The sequence below is a fragment of the Lycorma delicatula genome, chromosome 3, assembly GCF_047948215.1.
Source record: "Lycorma delicatula isolate Av1 chromosome 3, ASM4794821v1, whole genome shotgun sequence".
In the NCBI taxonomy this organism is placed as follows: Eukaryota; Metazoa; Arthropoda; class Insecta; order Hemiptera; family Fulgoridae; genus Lycorma; species Lycorma delicatula.
This window is the reverse complement of record NC_134457.1, coordinates 190,234,031-190,250,964: the sequence shown is the minus strand read 5'-3', so window position 1 is coordinate 190,250,964 and position 16,934 is coordinate 190,234,031. Positions and strand designations below refer to the sequence as shown.

The window sequence follows — 16,934 nt, the reverse complement described above, 5'->3', positions numbered from 1 at the left end:
GAAAAAAAGTTCATGTAAACATAGGTCAGAAAATTGTTTATTAACAAGATTTGGCTCTTGAAACATTTAGCCCTGCTTTCTGCTCCATTTGTGAAATTAAACTGTACTAAAATTCTTACGGTACAAATGGAGGGGTAAATTTGGTTCTTTCTCATGGTTCTAGATTTAAGAAATTGAATAAAAGTTGTCCCAGATCTCTACCTCAATTAGGTTTAAAAAAAAAAATGGTAAAACAAGAAAAGTTCTGTCAGAAAATACACTTTTTTGTTTGGAATAAAATAATTTTGTTAATTTACCAATAAACAAATAAAAATTTCTAGTTGACTCTTAGAGAGTTTAATCCTGATAAAATTGATGTAAATAATGTCCATTTAAATTAAACACAAATTGAGTTCAACTTTAATTAGAAACAAAACACACAAACTGGATCAGAAAAGTGATACAATTTTAAATAGAATAGTTTTCATCAATTTTTGAAAACATAATTTGTTTTCATTTGGAGAGTTGATGGACATGTTATTAATTTATCGTAAAGTAAATAAAAATGAATTGGCTGCTGTGCGTGAATACCGGGAAAGTTATCCAGATCGAAGAGTACCGGATCATAAAACATTTGAGGCTTTGGAGAAGCAAGTTTGAGAAACTGTTAGCAAAAAAAAATCTAGTGCAACGACTTGATGCTGGTCATGAATGTTTTGTGAGAAATGCCAATGATGAAGAAGCAATGTTGGGTGCGATGCAATAATCTTTTACCTCAAGCACCAGAAGGTTGTCACATCCCTTTCATATTTCCCAATCAAGTGTGTGGCGAATATATTAGAACAATCTTTTCTTCCTAAATAAGTAACTGAATTACAATGCAGCTATCTCTGAATCAATATTGCTATCTTACTTTGTTTAAAAATGATGCAGCTCTTGCACACTGTAATTAGATAAAATTATTTGACCCTCTTGTAAATTATTCACAAATTAAAAGCACCAGAAATAACATTTGGTACACTTTCATCCTGCATATTCATTTTTGGTATATAACTTATGAAAAAAATGGCAAAATTAATAAACATTTAGCAACTAAATAACATATGTTATTACTGTAGATTTGCAAAATGTATTAATTTAATTAATGCATAAGCAGTTTAATAAACATTAGCTATTAATTCTACTTTTTAAGTGCAATTATAGTAAAAATGGTAGCAGAAATTCATAAAAGTATGTTATGTTGTAACTTATCTGAGAAAGAGTTAATTGAACCCCACAAATAATAGTAGACTGATGATAATACAGCCATTGAAGTGCATATTCCATTAATTGGATTTTAATGAGAAATATTGCAATATTGCAGGAGTATTATAGTTAAGAGTAATAGCTGATTATGTTTGTCATATTCATATTTACTGATGCAGTGTTTGCTATATTATAATTTTTTTATATGTATTTTGTGAATTATATTGCTCCAGTGAGCTGAACTAACTTTGGCCTGTAAGTATATTTTTAATTGCCTTAGAAGTCATAAGTAAAATTGAATATTAAACATATTACTATTATTACAAAATGAAACTTCAGGAATGATAGTATAATTAATTGGGATTCAGCTGCCATCAAGCTAATAATTGCATTTTCAGTTCATGAGTTTATTCTTATAAACTGTTGAATTGACAAGTTATATAATTAAATGGAATTGCCTAAGGAATCTTAATTAAAACTTTTTCTGTTAATTCTGGTTAACATTGTCTAAAGAATTAAATGTATTAAATCAATAATTTTGAAATATTTTTGTTAATTGTGTGATAAATGTGAATTTCTAAATTCATTGATTAATTGTGTTTGTGTTTATTAGGTATGCCCAGGAAAGAAATTGGCAAACAGTTAATAATGTCTGTGTTAATACCTGGCCTGGGTCTGATTTTGGCAATCGTATTTGTTATCATTATTGCAGTAATTTTGGATTTTACTGGTTCTGTTCTTAGTTGGTATAGCAAACCTTACCTTGTGTTACCTTTGTTTTTTGCACCAACACTTGCTGCTTTCTTTCTACCACCATTACTTCTTAATAAAATAAAGTCTGTTAGTATTCTGTTATAATTAATCTTAGTTTATATAGTTATTTTTTTATGAAGTTATTTATTTTAATGTAAAAACCAATACAATGGAGCTTCATTAAATTGAAGCTGATGGGACTAACAAAAAATTTAAATTATTGATAATCTTAAGTTACTGATTTTTTAATTGGTTCATATGAATTAATACTGACTAAAATGAAATAGCTTAATTAATTAATTAATTAATAATGGTTTTTTATTAGAAATATAATTCTAATTGTAAATTTATCAGTTCCTTTATTAAACCATGTACTATTAGTTTCATAATGGAATTTCCCCAAATTTACAAGGTGGGATGAATAGTTCCAGGCATCACACAGAAGTGGCATTAGTACATTTAATTTCTCAATAGCATCATATGATTTCATTCTTCTTTACAATTAGAGTTTTAAGTTGATGCATTAATTGGCCAAACATGCACTAACAATGAACCATGCAGTGGACGCCCTTTTCAACTGACTACGCTAAAAATGTTAGAAAAGGGCATAAAATCATTTTTGCAGATCGACAAGTGACTGTGAACAAGTTGGCAGAGTCAACAAATCACTTGAGCAATATTTTGCACAAACATTTGGGCATGAACAAGCTATTTGCTTGATGGGTGCCATGTTTGCTCAGATTGACCAAAAACGGTGCCAAAATAACATTTCAAGCGATTGTCTCAAGCTCATTCCGCGCAATCCAGAGGATTTTTTATGTCAATTTGTGATAGTTGACAAGACTGATCTGGCTCTTAGTGACTATCACTTGTTTCCTAACCTAAAAAATGGCTTGGTGGGAAGAAATTTTTGATCAGTAATGGAAGTTATTGCTGCTGTAGATGGTTATTTTAAAGAGTTGGATAAATCGATGTACTAAACTGGCATAAGCACTCTTGTGGCTTACTGGGCTAAGTGTATAGACCTTAGTGGCCCTATTCTCATAAGTTCATGTGCTGCTAGACATTTAGTTGTATTCAATTAAAGTTTTTCAATTAATTTCTGCCAAGGTTCTACTAGCAGCTTGCTATGTGGAGACATAAGAATCTCTGTACCATAAGAAAATGCCTTCACTAAGAAAATGTGATATATATATTTTTTTATCATATTAGGGAGTTTTGTCAGTCTCAGATAAATGTTTACCTAAAAAAATATAAGCTATCAGAAAATTTTTATATTTACACACAGTTTCAAATAAGTGTTTACCTAAAATAAATTAAAAAAAACAAGCTATCGTAAAAATGAGAAGGTTAGGAGCTTTCACTGGAAGCGGTTGACTTCAATACGACTCTGTATACACATTTGTTTTTTGCCTTTCCGTGTTTGTTGCTTTGTTTAGTTTTTTGTTAGTTTGTTCATTTGTTGTTTTATTTATTTTCAGTGTTCTGAGTTTCTTTTGTTATTTAATTTAGTATTTTTTTTTGAGTTTTAATAGTTGTTACTAAGGACTGTTTTGCTAGCCTAGCAACCGTAGGTTTTCTATGATTTTTCGAGTTATTTCCTGTCTTTTTTATTTTTCCAGTGTGATTGGTGTGAAAAGTAACTTATTTTAAGTCCTCTTGAAGTTGTTAAAGATTGTTTTTGTAAATAAATTAGCTTTAATTCAGTTGTTACGTGTTTGCATAGTGACAGTTGATAGTTGTTAACATTCAACTTAGAATAATTTCTAGGTTGAATTTTGTTGTTTGTGTTGACTTCGAAAAATATCTTTTTTGCTTTTGGACTTGGAAATTTTTTTTGTGCGGTTTTTCATCATGACTGATCCTGGAGGGTCGAAGGATGCGAGCCCGCCCCTGTTGATGATTTTTCTACTCGTGCTAGGAGACGGGTGTCCAGTGGGAGGAGAAGGAACCAGGTACCTTGGGTGGAGTTTTCTGGTGACAGTGACTGATCGGTGAGTGTGGAAATCAATATGTGTTGGTCTTTGAGAGCTTCCTGCTTGGGGTTCAGGTGGAAAGAGGATAACTTTGTGGCTGGGCTCACCAGTAGTCGATAGTCGACCACTACTGCATCAACAGTATCTGATGATGGAAGTGTGGAAACTTGGGGCTTTGAAAGGGATTTTCCATGATTGTCTAGGACTTCCAGTGCAGAAATGAGTGTGGGCAGCTGGAGACGAAGTCCATGAAGAGGAGACTGAGGGTCTCTCCCACAGAAGAAGACGACTACAAGAAGTTGTGGGCTAGCATTACAGCCCTGACTACAGAAGAACTGAAGAACTTACGAGCTGTTGACTCAGGTTCGATGTCCTTTAGAGATGATGGACAACAGATGGATGAGGATGGGAAGAAGATGCGGGCCGACAGCGTGGACTTGCTGGCGTCTATAGGGTGATGCAGCGGTCATTGGAGGAACAGTGCTCTGTTGCTGGAGTACGGGATACCGGGCCAGGTTTTGTGGTGGGCCGGACAGGACTGGCCATTGCTTTAATTTTGGGGAGTTCGGCCATGTTAAGAAGAACTGCCAAAAGAAGGCTCATTGTGCTTAATACTGCACCCTCGGCCATGCTCAGGGGGGCTGGGGTTGCAGGATTGCACATTGGAATTGAAGAGTACATTCTGGTGAGCGTGGAACAATGGTGGCTTCAGCATGGAACAGCCTCATCCAGGAGAGGTGGGATGCTGTGGCGTCCCATCGTCGATGAGCAGGCTGGGACTCCTGGTGGAGCCGTAGGGGGGAGTAAAAACCAAAGACCCGGTGGGGGATCCCTTCGGGAATTCCCCATTTGAGGCAGAGGCATAATAAATATCAGAGTCCCAGTAAGGGAGTCCTTCAGGGGTCTCCTTACTAGAGGCATGGCATGAAAAGACCAGTCCCACCCTGTGTTTGTGTTTAAGTGCGAAACCGGCTCTGGGATGGGGCAAATAAAAAGGACAAAAAAAAAGCTGTCAGAAAAGTTTTATATTAAACAGAAATTGAAGGGGACAAGGAGAAAGTTGGAAGTAATGAGTTATTCAGATTATTAATATTTTAATGAATAAAATTGTCCTATATTTAAAAAAAAATGAAACTGCAAATTAATATTTACATTTGACCAATTGCTAGGATTGCTAGTGATTTTCCAATATCTGTAATGTCTAGGGGATTAGCAATGTGGGAAATAGAGGGTATGATTTAAGCACTGATCATGATTGAAGACACATTTAATTAATTGATTATCCAGTAATCAATTTAATAGTCCAAAATTAAAAATTGTTGACTACAGTTTTTCTGCATACTGTTAGTATTAATTAGTGGTGAAAGATCATAGTAATTTATGTCTTGAAAAACAGTGTCTAGAAAATCAAGAATGCAAATTACATTGTTTGTGGAAACTGGTCTCTGTTGTAAAATAATATTGACTGGTAACGGCAGCTATGTAACAAGATCGATTGGCACTGGTTGTTTAAATTATTTTAACAGACTGTTGTTTTTTATTTTTTATTTTTTTTTAAGCTGAACTAATATGTAGTTAGTTTATTCTTAAAAATAAAATTTCATTGTCAGCATCTCTTGTGATTGTTTAAAAACATGTTTGATATATGAATAATTCATAAAGAGTAAGCTTAGTAATAGTTTTTTTATTATAGTCTAAAATTTAATAGTTTTTTATTTTTTTTTATTATAAAAGTGTATTTAAAGTTTAATAAATAATTGATGGTGAAATTTTAAAATGTATGGAAGTAGAACTGTAACTTGCTACCTTTTGGATAACTAACCATTAATATCTTTTAAAATATATAGAACTTAGATTTATTTTTAGACAAATCTTATCAAAGTATTGTTGCTCTTCCAATAATGAACTTTATAACTTTGTTTCTGTTTTAGAGTAATTTGTGTGATGGTGTCAGAGTTCAATTATATTGCAACGGTGTACAGCTGTTATGGACATTAGGATTATTTATTGCAACTTTTTCAGGATTAAGATCAGCATATATTTTATTCATTTGTGTTATATTTACGGCTTTAACAAATTTAATTTTATCAATGATGAATTTGCAACATGATGGTACGTTTAAAATCATATTAATTACTGTTCAGTAATTAATCTTTTACTTTTTTTTAAAATTAGTTTGTCAGTATTGCTATAAATTATTTGTTGTTCATCAGTATTACTTATAATGAACTATTTCAAGCCTCTGAGAAAACTGTATTCTGCATTATAACAGCATATCCTAATCCTAATATAGAATCTCTATGTTTTAATTCAAATCAAAGACAGATTCTGTAGATGTCAACTATCTGCATATCAGTTGATTGATGTAGGGCTCAAACAGATGCATGCACTATATTGATTTGTATAATCTGATGATTGGTACTTTTAATACATACAGAGCTCAGCAGTATTCTTAGTGGGTTCTGTACTTTTTATTTACTTTATCTGAAAGCATCATGTTGTATAAATTAGACAGGGCTAACAGGTAGGAATGTTTGCAGAAGTTTAGGAGTGAAGTTGTAAATTGTGCACAAACGACTGCATAGTTAATCAGGAAATATAACAAAGACTGACTGGACTTTATTTGATTATGTTGTTTAACATGAATGGCATTCTTTCCTATACTCAGCCAATGGGCAAATTCACATTATGGGAAATGCTGTTCTTTCTACAGTGTCAAATTTTATATCATCAGATATTTTTAGGTTTGTCACTCACAGAAGAGAGAATATCAATTTCATGCCATTTGATAGGCATTAATGTAGGGATTTATTTTAACTATTTCTGATTTTGTTTGTTAATAAAATACTGTATATTTTTTAAAATTAATAGCCATATTAATATTTAAACAAAAACTATGTAGAGTTTTTTTTTTGTGTAATGTATGGACAAATCTGTGTATTTTCTATAAACTTCAATAAATACTTCATCAAAATTAATTAAAAAAATCACATAAGTTGTACGTAAGTTGTATTTCCAGATTTCTACAAAAATCTGATCTTCTTCTGCTGCTTTGTAATTCTTCATCTCACCCAGTGCTTGGTAGACTTCTTTTATTGTGAGATGGTAGATGTTTTCTGGTGGTGTTGTTGAAGTTTAGGAGTTCTGTCGGTTCTTTGAAATTTAGAAGTTTGTTGAAATGAAGTTCTAAAATTAATTGTTAATAAACATTATTTATTTTTTAATTTAATTGTCCCAAAACAGACTATACTGCCAATTTTAACTTGATAATCTTTGTTCCAATGTCGGGTTTAATATTTTAAAGATATGTTAGTGTTATAACATATTAAATTATTTTTAAGAGGTATTAGTTATTAATATTTTCCTAATAAATAAATTATATCAGTAAATTGGAAGTCAATTTTTAACTCTATTTGAATTAGTTCTGCAATGTCATTGAAAACCTTTTCTTAATAATGGCAACTATTTACCAGACTGATGAGTTAATGATAGAAAAATTTGCTTGGAGAAACCATATGTGCCTATTCTGTTATGCTGGGTTTAGTTAATTAATGTTTCACCCTTCCGAGTAATTAAAGTTTCTGATTTAAGTCTCTTTAAATCTATTCATTAGATTGTACAATAAAACTTGAATCCTTATTTCAATAACTGTTTCATTTGCTTCAAATATTTTTTCTATCCTTGCACCTGACTTTAGACCAGCATGACAAAATGTAATTTTAGCTTTTATGAAATAAATTTTTATAGGCAATGTACTTTTTTTAATATTTTTAAATGTGGTTCATTGATGAAATCTTTTCCCAATCACTTGCATTTGTTTGATCTAGAATACTGATTCAGTAAGTACTGCTGAGGAAGGAACTGTGCCGTAGTTCTTAGAGAATATTCTAGAAGTATTTTTCCTTGTATTTTAAAAGTGAGTAGTTTTTTAAGTAATTTATAAAAGAAGATTTTATGCATTGAGGTCCATTTCATGATGTAATACTTCATAATGTAATTGGATTAATACTATGTTATTCTTTGCAATTTTATTACATGTACGTACTAAACTTTCAGATGATTAAATGCAATGATAGAATTATAAGTTTTAGTTTCTATAACAGCAGGATATCTGAGAAAGCTGTTCCTCATACTTAAAGATCTTTAAGGTGTTTTTCTGCTATTTTTTATTTTGTTGTTACCATTGTAAATTTTATTCTCTTTATTCTATTGGAGTTGTCTTTGAATTATTTTATTTTTAATTATTTACTGGGAACTTTTATATCTTATTTAGTACTGAGTGCATACATTTTTATTGCCTATTTGTTTTTTTATTTATTTTTCAGTAACTAAGTGGCTTATCGGATACTGTCTGAGTTCTATCATTCCAGCACTGTACTTTGTCTACTTATACATTCTTGCAATGGCACTATTTATACCTATTGCTGGACGTTCTGGAGCAAACATTAATCCAGAACTTTTGATTGGAATTCTTGCTGCATTACTGTGTTCTCTTGTTTTTGGTTACGTTGTAAGTATAGGAATTAAGATTTTGCATTCTTTTGCTCAATTTAAGTACAATATGAAAATTGTTATTCTTTAGTTTCAGATTACCAGACAAATTATTTTAGCGATCTTAGCATATGCTGTTTGAAATGTGTGTTATCATGTTTTATTTTTTTTCCCTGAATTTTTAACGTAACTGCAATTTCATTAATCTCTTACGTGTTTGAAGTTTGATTTTAAGTGTATTACAGACGTAAGTACATAACTGGTGTAAATTTAAAAGTTTCTGCATAAATTTCACGTGACTAGTTATTATCAGGGTAAGTTTACTTACGTGAAATTCTTTCATAATAAATGCTGTTGAACCCAAAGTGCTTTTACTAGGGTTATTTTTTTCAAGGTCTGATCGGTCACAAAATTAAAACCACAGTGAAAATAAAAATTTTTTTATTTGCAACAAGTACTTACATAGTTACGCTATTTCTCTACATAGTCGCCACTCCGATTTAGACATTTCTTGTAGCGTGGTACCAACTTTCCAATACCCTCGTCATAGAATGGAGCTACCTGTGTTTTTAGCCATGTTTCTACGCTGGTCTGCAGCTCGATGTCTGTGGCAAAATGTTGTCCTCCTAGCCAGCGTTGCATGTGAGAAAAGAGGTGAAAATTGGATGGAGCCAAGTCCGGGCTGTATGGTGGGTGATTAAACACTTCCCAACGAGATCGCTGCAGGAGCTTCTTTGTTACAGCTGCAGTGTGCGGCCGAGCATTGTCATGGAAAAAGACAATGCCTGATGACAACATTCCTCTCCGCTTATTCTGAATTGCCCTTCATAGACGTTGAAGAGTCACGCAGTATGAGGCTGCAGTGATGGTCGTGCCACGTTCCATGAATTCCACCAAGAGAACTCCATTCCGGTCCCAGAACACAGTAGCCATACACTTTCTGTTGGAGAAGGTTCGCTTGAACTTCTTTGGTTTACTGGGAGAATGAGAATGCATTCACTGTTTGGATTGTTCTTTTGTTTCTTCAGTTTCGAAATGGACCCATGTCTCGTCCCCTGAGACAAAAAATCTTCTCCTTCAATGTGGTAGTGCTGGAGAAAAATTAGGGAGGCGTCCATTCTCATTGTTTTGTGATGGTCGGACAGCATCTTGGGAACCCATCTTGTGCACAGTTTGCGGTACTGAAGTCTCTCACTCACAATGGTGTAGAGAGCTGACCTTGAAATTTCAGGAAACGAATTGCTCAATATAGAAATTGTGAACCGACAATTTTCTCAAATTGCCTCATCCATTTGCTCAACGAGATCATTGGTTGACACTCGCTTCCTTCCCTGACCGCCTGCATCATGAACATCTGTACATCCTGCTTTAAAGTTCCTGCACCATTGTCGGACTTTGCTGTCACTCATTGAAGTTTCACTGTACACATTACTTATTCATTGATGAATTTCAGCTGCATTACACCCCTCAGCCTGAAGAAATTGAATTACCACACACACTTCACACTGGGAGATGCTATTGTTGTAGCCATGTTTACATGCTAGCTGTGTGTTCAGAACTAAATGAAGTGACGCAGCGTGATTGAAGGCCATACTAGAGACGCTGTGCAACACATATGCGCAAAGGTTCATCTGATTTTTGCATGAGTTTTTATTTCGCAACTGATCGGACCTTGAAAAAAAACCTAAGCACTGAAAATATTTAATAATTAATCATTAGGAATAAAAATTTGTACAAAAATTTACATGTATTATAAACTTAAAGCCAAATTCTAACGCAAAGATAAATTTTTTTTAAATTTTATAAGCAAAGGACCAAAAAAATAAAAAATAAAGTAATACAAAATAATTTAATCATAAAAGAGGCATTAACACTCCAAGCTAAAGATGAAATTAATTAATAAAAATAATGAGACAATACTAAATCTGTTAAGTTTTCTGAACAACATTTAAAATTATCCAAAAATAAAACAATCATCCTTCATTTGGGGATAAATTGAAAAATTTCACCAAATTTAATGATTAAATTCATATCAGTACTGAACAGTGTTTTTATTCATTTAAATTTCATAAGGCCTGATCTGTATGCTCTTTTCAGTTTTTTTCTACATTATTATAAGTATGAAAGAATAAAAAAAAATGGAATTTTATAATAAGTGAATTTTCCTTTGTTTATTATAACTGATGATGTAAAGCAATCATAAGTGAAGTTAACACAGCATTCATGATGTTTTCTCTGAAATTGTAAATCATTATAAATTATACTTTTGTGGTAAACATTATAAGTTATTTTGTATAAGTAAACATAAACTACAACTTACTACAACAACTACTACTAATTTGGCAGCCTGATATGTAACAGGATATCTGAGTTGGATGGGATTGGGCAGTGGTGATCTATATGTGGTTTACATAAATGTATGGGTAGGTACCACAGGCATGGAGGATGCTCCTCTTGTGAGTAAGCCTTTTTTAACATTTTAAACGAGTATTTTAATAATATTAAAATATTCTTTTAATTTAATAATCATACGTTATTGGCCATTTAATTTAGAATTTTATTGTTTTACATTACGCTTTTATTTTTGTAATTTTTCTACCTTTTATTTCCTTTGGGTGTAAGTTTATGTAAAGACTAATAAAAAAAGTAAATAAAAACACAGCAGATAGCTCCCTGTTCTAACAATTTTCATACTGACTGACACCTGTTATGAGTGATAAGAGATTTTTTCCAATAATTTTATTTGCTCTCCAAAGTTATTTAATGTTTATTATTCATGGATTATATAATTTCATGATTAATGAAAAAACCTGTCCAAAGCATGACCAACTAATTTATTTGTTTGCAGTTCTTTTTTTCTGGTACTTGTCTGTAAATTTTATGTAATGAGTAATTATGATGTCAAGTAACTAAAGGCAGGTGTTTTTTTGGTCACCTACATTATTGTAAGTCTTTCTTCATACAAATTTTTATTTTAATTAACAAATTAAAAATTAGTCCATTGTTATCAGTTCATTATTTGTACAACATTATAATTTTTTATAGTTTTAAAAATTAATACTACAATTCATTAATCTCTGACAATAAATTACTCACTGAATCAGTGTTGTATTTATGTTGACTTTTTTACTGTTTATTGAAATACCATGTACATAATTAAAGTGTGAAAGCATGAAGTTATCATAATTAGTGATTAATAAATTGCTACCTAAAATAAAAAAAAATTAATTTATCAAGGTATGGGGTCGTGGGTGTTAAATAACAAGACTAATGCTGCCAACCCACCAGGTTTGTCTTCCCAAATCATCTGATTTGGAAGTCAAGAGTTCTGGTGTTCAAGTCCTAGTAAAGGCAGTTACTTTTATATAGATTTGAATACTAGATCATGGATACCGGTGTTTTTTGGTGGTTGGGTTTCAATTACACACACATCTCAGGAATGGTCGAACTGAGACTGTACTTAATTTACGCTCATAGATATCATCTTCATTCATCCTCTGAAGTAATACCTGAATAGTTATTTCTGGAGGCTAAACAGAAAAAAGAGAAAAGAAAGACTAATGCTGCTACAGAAGAACTGCGCATGCGTCAAATTCGTACGACTGACAGTTGTGTAGTGTGAAGCCTTCCCTTTTGGTTGTTGTCACTCCAGTTTCTGTAGACATATAAGTCTGGCTGTGGTCTTCATTTGGATAACATCTGTTTCTACTGAAACTTATCTTTTATTAAAAAAAGTATATGACAATGAATGTTTATATGCGTGGGGTTTTGAGTGGTTTAAGCATTTCCAAGATGGCTAAGAAAACGTTGAAGATGATCAAAATTCAAAGTGATGATTGTTTTTTTTCTATATTCATGGGATTGTGTACCTTCATTGGGTTCTTGAAGGTCAAACTATTAATCAACATTACTACCTTGAGGTCCTTGCTCAACTCTGTGGAAAAATAAGGAAAAAACGACTTAAATTGTGGAAGAACAAGTCATGGGTTCTTCATCAGGACAGTGTACCGGCTTACATTGCATTGTCTGTCAAGACATGTCTAGCCAAGTATAACATCCCAGTGTTAGACCATCCGCCTTATTCGCTTGACCTGGCACCTTGTGACTGCAAGGTGTAATGCAGATCTGCATTAAAAGGAACACGATTTCAGACCGTTGAAGCTGTGAAAGAAAAAGTGGCACACATCATGAAAGAGCTCACAGAAGAAGACTTCCAGCACTGTCTCGAACAATAGAAAACTCACTAGTAATATTAGAAGTAATATTTTCAGTTTCCATCTACAATCCAAAATGTGTAGTATCTGTGTTAGTAAATAAGTGGTACTCATGGTTTTAAAAAGATTTGTTCAGATAATTGTTTGAACAATTAGTTGCTTGTTCAGATACTTGTTTGTGCCTAATTGCTTGTTCTGCAAACAATTGACACTGTTCCAGATAAAAATAAAATTTAGAAAGATTGAGGAAAAGGAATCAGAGGTATTCTATTTATGTGACATTTTGGTTACAATAATCCTTCCTTACTACACAAATTTACCATTTGTGGTTTCTGGACCAAATATTAATCTATAACTTTTAATTGGAGTTCTTGCTGTATTACTATGGTTTTTTTTTTGTTTTTGGTTGTGTTGTAAGTATAGGAATTAAATTTTTGCCTAACAGAGTTATTCATTCTCACAGCTGTTGCTATACAGTAATGAATTATAAGCAATTAATAAGTTTATAAATAAATCTAATATTACCTTTTATAAATCTGCTTTGATTATTTACTTATATATCATGTTTATAACTGCTTTTATAGTACACACTGCTTTAACAGTGCGTATAATATACGATACTTTTCATAAGATTATTAAATGTTATCTGATGAAAATTATAAAAAAAATAAATAATTTGATATACTCTTACGTATCATCAATAAATGCAACCAGTCTCTTTTATAATATCGAAGTCTTGCTTTTGAGGAAAATTGCTTGAACATTCCCCTGTAATAAGGAGGGATTAACATTTATTAAAATCTTTAAAGGTTTCTTGTATTGAAGAGTTTTATTAACTGTTCAAATTATCATTATACATTTTGTTCACATGGTGATAGGAGGTATTACAAAAAAATCTAGTAGTGATATTATGGAAAAATGAAAATGTTAGTGGATATTATATATTTATTTTAAAGGAAAGGATCATCATAAAATATTTTAATTAAATATTGTTTATCCAATTTTGTTGGCAGACACCAGTTATTCTTTTGGTCTGGAAACCTTGGAGGTTAATCTATGGACTTCTGGCTATAAATGCTGTAACATTATTACTGGTTATAATTACGCCATTTGGTTTTCCATTTGCCGAGAATACACCTCAGAGGCTGGTGGTGTTAGTATGTATTTTTTCTTGACATTATTTAGAGATTATTTATTATTTAAAGTGCACTACTTATAGTTCTTATTGGAAATCATGTTATAAATCGTGTTTTATTTATTTAAATTGTGTGGGTATTAAATGTGTGAAGCGATGTTGGAAGATAAAGTGATGGTTGTACTGATATTCATAATTTGAAGGATGAATGAGAATTTTATTATTTACTATAGAATTTTTGTTTTATTTCATATATACAGAATGAGGAAAACATTATGTAAGCCTGTATTCATTAATCCTCTGAAGTGGGAAATTTACTTTTTTTGTGGGCAATAGGTAATGCTTGACCTTGTAGCAGTAATAGTTGCGCAACAATCAAGTAATCTCTCCCTATTTTGTCTGTCAGTAGCAGTGCTATAAAAATACTATTTTATGTTTTACAGAGTTCTCAACAGGTTTTTATTTTTGAGAGTTATTTTAAATTTCAATTGTTTTTAAAGTGTCTAAAGACTTAACTGTAACTTTTCCTTGATCAAATGTATGCAGCAAGTCAATAATTTCATGCATAGTTGTTCATTTTAGAGAATTCAGTATGAGTAGATGAATGAAAATGGTCCACCTGGCTAACAGTTTTAAAGACAAATCTTTGGATGTATCTGTATATTCTTTGAACAATCATCTTCAAAACAGTAAACTATCTAATCTTATGAGAGGCTTACTCTTCTGAGGGTTTATTCATTAGTTGATCATCTCCACTAGTTTCAGTGCCCTTCATCTGTTATGTCATGGAGAGACACTGTTGGGTCATTGGTTTGCTGCTATGCTGACTCTCATAGTCCAACCAAAGACTGACATGCTTATTGAGTAAAACTGGGTCTCTGATAGTTTATGTTAAGATATGTATGGTTCAGATGCTTATCAGTGTAAATTAGTAAAAATTCAAAATTGACTTAAGTACTGCAGTGAAAGCTATAATTTATCAAAGTTTGGAAAGCATGAACACATAGATGCGTAATAGTTAAACCTGGGGTGTCAGAAGTAATGTTGAACTGCTAATAGTACAGTAGAGGGAATAATGTATCACCACAGGATGTTGGAGATAGTAAGAAACGAATGGCTTTGTCACAGTTGTTTTTTTTAATTTTTCTTGTTTTTATGTTTAACACACATTATCTTTCAATACTCATTCTTCATTTTCGCAGTATTTGTTTTTATGTATTTTTCAATACTCATCATTAACAATCTTTTTTATGCTATGATCTCATTCATGCCATCCTTTGTAATGCCTCAGCCATATCTAACAAACCAGGACAACTGGGTGTTCAGACTCTGCAATCCAGATCTGCAGATAATTACTACATACTCAAAAATTTATAAAAAATTCTGAAGAGTGTGGAATTTGATAATTTTTCTCGACACTATTCTGTAAATGATAAACCTAAACAAGACCAAACATATACTCCATAGAAAACAAACTTGTTACATTTCTTTTGACCTTTACAAATGGAATAATTAAGCTGATTTTAAAACCATATTAAATTTTTAATTAAATATATTCACATATTGAAATACTTAATATATTATTTTTTAAGTTAGTAGGTGATCATGATTTCATGTGTAATAAACTTATTAATGTTGTTATTCACTTAATTTACTGTGGAGTATTTAGTGTTTTTACCTTAATTTTAAAAGTTTACATAAAACAAGAAAATAATTTTTTTTATGAATTTCAATACACATAATTTGTGTGTATTCAAACATTAATGACTATGACAGACTATTATACTGTACGATTAGTTTTAATTAAAATTTTTAGGGATATGTTTAATACTTATTTTTTTATTGGTGTTTTGGTAAAAAAGAATTAGGTGGTTATGATATTTTTATAATCAGTTATCGGATGATTATCTCATTTTTAGTATTTCCTTCTAACTTGCCAAACAAAAACTTGTCTTATGAAAGACTGAAAATGTTATGTTATAGGACATATGCTTAAATATTATTTTTGAAATTGGGTACTACAGCCTAAACATATAGTATCTAAACTTCTGGGTTACAATTTAATTTTTGGCAAATAACATTTTAGGTATGGATAGACAATACTATGGGTGTGGGGGGAATAAAAGGTTGCATCTGACTAGTAGGTATTTGGGCAGTGGCCCGATTCTCATATTCAATTTTAATTTAATAATTACAATTTATGATTATAAAACAGGAACTGATATGAAATAGAGAATAATTGATAAAATTAGAATATTTTAACATATTCTGATCAATGTGGCTAGTTATTTATTAAAGTTAGAATAAATGACAAAATCTTTTTTCAAGATGTTTGGCTAATTGGAAGTATTAAATTAAAGAAATAGCTGACATTCTAAGTTACAGTCAATTGTAGTGTTACATCTTGTTAGTATAATTTTGATAAGATTTTATTCATATAATTCATGATAATGAATTCTTTTACCTCTTAAGTCACTTTGGATTTATACTGACCTTTTTTAACACAAAAATTAGATTACTGGCACAAATTAAAAAAAATGAAACCCTTAACCTAAACCCCTTAAGGGTTAACTAATTTTAAATTATTTTTTTCAGAGCTAACACCATAACATACATGTAAAACAAATTTATATCAGTTTCTTAACAGATGTAAAATGTATTATGTCTAGAGTAGTATAAATATTGCTCACTATAAAGAAAACTTATAATTTGCCTACATACAAAAATAGTGGTACAAAGCGATCTCTTTAACAGTTGCTATATCAGAAGTAAAGTACAGTTCTAGTAAGAGTCTATAACAATCAACACCCTTACCTGACTCCCATCCTCTTCACTTTTCTTTATTTCTATACTTCAGGTTGAAGTCTTTCATAAATCTTTTTTTTTCTCTCCAGTTTATTCCATATTTTCTTCAATAATATTTTTTTAATTCATCGTAAAATGGAAGTTTGTGAATGGGAATATGAAATGGAAATTTTGTAGCGTATTAAAAATGCCACGCCTGATTGAGATTTGAATCCAGGACCTCTAGATGAAAGGCTGAGATGCTATTACTCCATCATGGAGGTGAGCAATTGCATCTGTTGTTCTTCCCTCCACTTTTAAATCTGTATTTCTCTTCAATTGTTCTTTTTAGTCTTC

General features: G+C 31.4%; 1 protein-coding gene across 4 annotated transcripts in view; it reads left to right on the top strand.

Moving 5' to 3' along the window:
* Positions 1-16,934, top strand: part of LOC142322302 (endoplasmic reticulum metallopeptidase 1-like) — a 66,403-nt gene that overhangs the window by 25,406 nt on the left and 24,063 nt on the right. For all 4 annotated transcript variants that reach the window (XM_075361224.1, XM_075361223.1, XM_075361221.1 and 1 more), the window contains 4 exons: positions 1,838-2,064; positions 5,885-6,065; positions 8,279-8,463; positions 13,672-13,815. In XM_075361224.1, the coding sequence (XP_075217339.1) occupies positions 1,838-2,064; positions 5,885-6,065; positions 8,279-8,463; positions 13,672-13,815 (737 nt within the window). The remainder of the gene's footprint in view (positions 1-1,837; positions 2,065-5,884; positions 6,066-8,278; positions 8,464-13,671; positions 13,816-16,934) is intronic.